We start from the raw sequence: 5633 nt of genomic DNA on the forward strand, positions 1-5633 counted from the left end.
TTGTTAAGGACAGACTTTCTTAGGGACGTGTTCTTAGGGACATACTTTGTTAAGGACAGACTTTATCTGGGACAGACTTTCTTAGGGACATGTTCTTAGGGACATACTTTGTTAAGGACAGACTTTCTTAGGGACATGTTTTTAGGGACATACTTTGTTAAGGACAGACTTTCTTAGGGACGTGTTCTTAGGGACATACTTTGTTAAGGACAGACTTTATCTGGGACAGACTTTCTTAGGGACATGTTCTTAGGGACATACTTTGTTAAGGACAGACTTTCTTAGGGACGTGTTCTTAGGGACATACTTTGTTAAGGACAGACTTTATCTGGGACAGACTTTCTTAGGGACATGTTCTTAGGGACATACTTTGTTAAGGACAGACTTTCTTAGGGACATGTTTTTAGGGACATACTTTGTTAAGGACAGACTTTCTTAGAGACAAACTTTCTTAGTGACAGACTTTCTTATGGACATGTTCTTAGGGACATACTTTGTTAAGGACAGACTTTCTTAGAGACATGTTCTTAGGGACATACTCTGTTAAGGACAGACTTTCTTAGGGACGTGTTCTTAGGGACATACTTTGTTAAGGACAGACTTTCTCTGGGACAGTCTTTCTTAGTGATTTTTAATCACACAAAAATGTTATGTTTTCTTTGTTTATGTTTTGTACTAACAGAAATAATCATAATAAATGAAATAATGCTAATGATTGAAGGTCACTTTGTTCCACCAATAAAATATCTCATCATTTTCATACCAATAAGAAAAATAATGCTTCTCTTGTTGTGTCCATCAAAAGTTTGGCCAGTCAACAAAAACTGAAAAATACATATTTTGCATTAAAAAATGTTTTTATTGCACAAGTAATAAAATATATAAATGTATTTCTTTAAATACAAATAAATATAAATAAATACATACAAAATATATAAATATTTTTTTTAAAAAGCTATAAATAGAAGAAAATACATCGCTTTGTAGTCCAATTAAATGGACATCTTGGATGGAATGAGCTGGCTGGCACGGAAAAGATGCAACTTGACTTCAGTCCTGATCATCTCCCAGGCCTCCGCACTGTACTCCTGCAAACATTAGTATTATTATTATTGTATTATTATTATTATTTGTGTGTGTGCTAAATGTAGACACGGACCCACCTTTTCTTCCAGAACCATGCGGGACAGTTCCTTGAAATACTTTTGTAGAGTTTGGTTTTTGCTGTTCTTCACACTCCCCGGCTGTAGTTGCTCCATCCGTGCCATCTAACACAGGAAGGATGGCATTTACACCTGAATACTACTTACATGTACAAGTACTAATTGCATGTACAAGTACTACTTGCATGTACAAGTACTACTTACATGTACAAGTACTACTTGCATGTACAAGTACTACTTACATGTACAAGTACTATTTACATGTACAAGTACTACTTACATGTACAAGTACTACTTACATGTACGAGTACTACTTACATGTGCAAGTACTACTTACATGTACGAGTACTACTTGCATGTACGAGTACTACTTGCATATACGAGTACTACCTGCATGTACAAGTCAAGTACTACTTGCATGTACAAGTACTACTTGCATGTATGAGTACTACCTGCATGTACAAGTCAAGTACTACTTGCATGTACGATTCAAGTACTACTTGCATGTACAAGTACTACTTACATGTACAAGTCAAGTACTACTTGCATGTACAAGTCAAGTACTACTTGCATGTATGAGTACTACTTGCATGTATGAGTACTACTTGCAAGTACGAGTACTACTTGCATGTACGAGTACTACCTGCATGTACGAGTACTATTTGCATGTACGAGTACTACTTGCATGAACAAGTACTACTTGCATGTACAAGTCAAGTACTACTTGCATGTACGAGTACTAATTGCATGAACAAGTACTACTTGCATGTACAAGTACTAATTGCATGTTCAAGTACTACTTGCATGTACGAGTACTACTTGCATGTACTAGTACTACTTGCATGTACGAGTACTACTTGCATGTACAAGTACTAATTGCATGAACAAGTACTACTTGCATGTACAAGTGCTACTTGCATGTATGAGTACTACTTGCAAGTACGAGTATTACTTGCACGTGCGAGTACTACTTGCATGTACAAGTCAAGTACTACTTGCATGTACGAGTACTACTTGCAAGTACGAGTACTAATTGCATGTATGAGTACTACTTGCATGTACGAGTACTACTTGCATGTACGAGTACTACTTGCATGTATGAGTACTACTTGCATGTATGAGTACTACTTCTATTCCGACTTACGCAGTCCTGCAGGTCAACTTTCTCCCTGTAGACGACTGCGAGAAAGTGCTCCAGCGTTGTTTCATCCCAGGATGCAGAAGAAATGTTTTTGTGGTCAAACAGATCCTGGACCTCCTGCAGGAGATCAGCCACGAAAGTCAGACGATGCTTAACCTGCGAGGGCGGGAAAAAAGTCATGGCAGTGAGGACAGAAATGACATCCAGGTCCCAAAAAGCTCCCTGACATAAAAGTGTAATAAAACTGTGGTATTGTAAACATTAATTCAATATGTTGCCAACCTCTGGCACACCCTTTCCCAGTCTGTGGAACGCTCTGCCCGACCACCTGAGGGCACCACAGACTGGATGTTGTTGTTTTTTTTTAAAGGCTTAAAAACCCTTCTTTTTAGCCATTTTGTGGTGTTTGTGTCTGTGGGACCCGTTTGCATTTTTATTCAAATAAAAATGATACAATTAATTAATTTTTCAGACCGAGACTCATTGACTTTGGCTCATTTTCTGTGAACAACATATATCAGAACACATAATTAATGACTACACACCCCCGGGGCTAATAGAAGTATGTACCACACACACACACACACACACACACACACACACACACACACACACACACACACACACACAGAGCAGGCCTAGACAGGAGGAGGACAGAGTGTAGATACACCGAACATCAAGGGGTCAATTGTGCGAGAAAATGAGAGCAGCCAGTGCTGACAAACAATGTAGCAACACAAAAGAAGAATCCCTTGTGAGATGCAGAAACTGGCAGAGACATTTTCCGTGCAACGTTCATATTGTTGTTACTCAGCCAGCGTTTGTGGGTCTGATGGACCCATTGCTTTTAACGCCTCACAATCAAACACTCTTATGTTAAAACACTGAACAGATGTTTACCTTATCCCAATAAACATCTGTTCAGTATTTTAACATAAAAGTGTGAACATTATGAACATTACACAAGGGTTAAAAAAGGCATTTTTTTTTTTTTTTAGAAAAATGTGTGTTAGTTCTAGCTGTTAGGCTGTTCTAGTTTTTTTTTTTTTTTTTTTTTGCTATCTATTTTACTTGTTGGGGGCATCTATTTGTGGTTCTAGAATTGTTGTTTTTTTAAATGCACTGTAGCACTTTGAGGTTGTTTGCTCAATCTAGAGTGCTTTTACAATTAAAATTTATTATGGACCGATGTCCCTTTGGGACAGAGGACCCTATTGAATTTCTAAGGTTGTATTATTATTATTATTAGGGACCGATGTCCCTTTGGAACAGAGGGCCCTATCGAATTTGCAAGGTTTTATTATTATTATTAGGGACCAATGTCCCTTTAGGACAGAGGACCCTATTGAATTTCTAAGGTTTTATTATTATTGTTATTATCATTATTAGGGACCAATGTCCCTTTGGAACAGAGGGCCCTACTGAATTTGTAAAGTTGTATTATTATTATTAGGGACCAGTGTCCCTTTGGGACAGAGGACCCTATTGAATTTCTAAGGTTGTATTATTATTATTATTAGGGACCGATGCCCCTTTGGAACAGAGGGCCCTATTGAATTTGCAAGGTTTTATTATTATTGATAGGGACCAATGTCCCTTTAGGACAGAGGACCCTATTGAATTTCTAAGGTTTTATTATTATTGTTATTATTATTATTAGGGACCGATGTCCCTTTGGAACAGAGGGCCCTACTGAATTTGTAAAGTTGTATTATTATTATTAGGGACCAATGTCCCTTTGGGACAGAGGACCGTATTGTATTTCTAAGGTTTTATTATTATTATTCTTTATTATTCCGTCGCCTCTTTGAGCTGTAATTAGACCCCCTTAACATGCTTCAAAACTCACCATATTTGACACACACATCAGTACTGGCGAAAATTGCCATCTAATAAAAAAAAACCCTCGAAAACTCAAAATTGCGCTCTAGCGCCCCCTAGGAAAAACACGGCCAAAACTGTGTGTAACTTCTGTTAGGACTGTCATAGAGACGTGAAACAAAAATTTCTACGTAGGTCTGACTTAAACCTAGATTTCATACATTGACATTCTTCAGCAAAAATCAACAGAAAGTTGGCAAAAACCTCTTCAAAACAAGTTTCCTAAAAAAATGTCATTTTTGCCTCTTTGAGCTGTAATTCGACCCCCTTAAAATGCTTCAAAACTCACCAAACTGGACACACACATCAGGACTGAAAATTGCCATCTAATAAAAAAAAAAAACTCAAAATTGCGCTCTAGCGCACCCTAGTAATAAAACACAGACAAAACTGCTCTTGGGAAGAAAACACAGACAAAACTGCTTGTAACTTCCGGTAGGAATGTTGTAGGAACATGAAACAAAAACCTCTATGTAGACCTACATTTCATTCATTGACATCCTTCAGCGAAAATCAACAGGAAGTTGGCAATCCCCCCTTCAAAACGAACGTTTTTTAAAAACCTGTCACCTTCGCACAAACATTATCTCCTCTGAGCGCGTTTGTTGTGTCGGCTTCAAACTACCACAGGAGAGAGATTGAAAACCCTTCTGATTAAAAGTTGACGAAATAGTTTTTCTAACTTCTCCGGTTTTGATTTTACGAGCCTTCAAAGAACGGCTGCGCTGCTGCCCAATGTAAAGTGCTTTGACAAATAAAATGTGTGCTTATTATTTTTACTTACGGAGCGTTTGGACTCCAGCTCGTACTGGTCCTTGGGGAAAGGCAGAGGGTTCTCCACATCCTCGGTGGCATTAGCAGCCTGTACCCACACAAACATCCAAACACATCATCTTTGTCAGACGTCGGTCAAGTGTGAGGACAATCGATCCCCCGGGGACGTGGACTTACCATCTGGTCCAAGAACCTGAGAGATGTTTGGTAGTATTTCCCATAGTTCCACCGACATTTAGGAAGGGGAGCTGCCTCCGCCAGGCCCAGCAGGAGCACACCAAGAATTGCAAAGTTTGCCAACATCTTCCCAAATGCTGTAATTGCCCAGGTAGATGCTCTGAGCCTCTTTTATATGCACAGAGGCGCATCACCTGCTTTCCTTTTACATTTTCCTTTTTCATTTGAGTGGAATTTCGCTGTGACATCACCAGATTTCAGTTTGCAAGTCGGACCGGCAGCTGTGGTAAAACAAGCCGGCGGAATATTGAGACGATAGTCCGTCTTAAACGGAACATGAAAGTGATTATTCATGTGAGTCAAATCCTCAATTACCAGAGGAATGATGTAAGGTATTTGCGGAGGGCGGGGCCGGAGTGGAAGTCCTGGATTCAAAGGTGGAAGGGAAGTCCCAGGTTGATAGAAGGAAAGTGATTCCCACACTGACGTAGTAGCGT

The 5633-nt window shown here is 39.1% G+C and overlaps 1 protein-coding gene across 1 annotated transcript; it reads right to left on the bottom strand.

Moving 5' to 3' along the window:
• Positions 1-992: 992 nt before the first annotated feature.
• On the bottom strand, positions 993-5262 carry LOC133557146 (interferon a3-like). Its single transcript, XM_061907391.1, has 6 exons — positions 5137-5262; positions 4970-5047; positions 2292-2460; positions 1311-1321; positions 1164-1268; positions 993-1088 (listed from the first exon to the last, which is right to left on the bottom strand). The coding sequence occupies exons 1-6, from the start codon at positions 5260-5262 to the stop codon at positions 993-995; spliced, it is 585 nt and encodes a 194-aa protein (XP_061763375.1).
• Positions 5263-5633: the final 371 nt, after the last annotated feature.

The sequence above is a fragment of the Nerophis ophidion genome, linkage group LG08 (genome assembly GCF_033978795.1).
Source record: "Nerophis ophidion isolate RoL-2023_Sa linkage group LG08, RoL_Noph_v1.0, whole genome shotgun sequence".
Taxonomy (NCBI): Eukaryota; Metazoa; Chordata; class Actinopteri; order Syngnathiformes; family Syngnathidae; genus Nerophis; species Nerophis ophidion.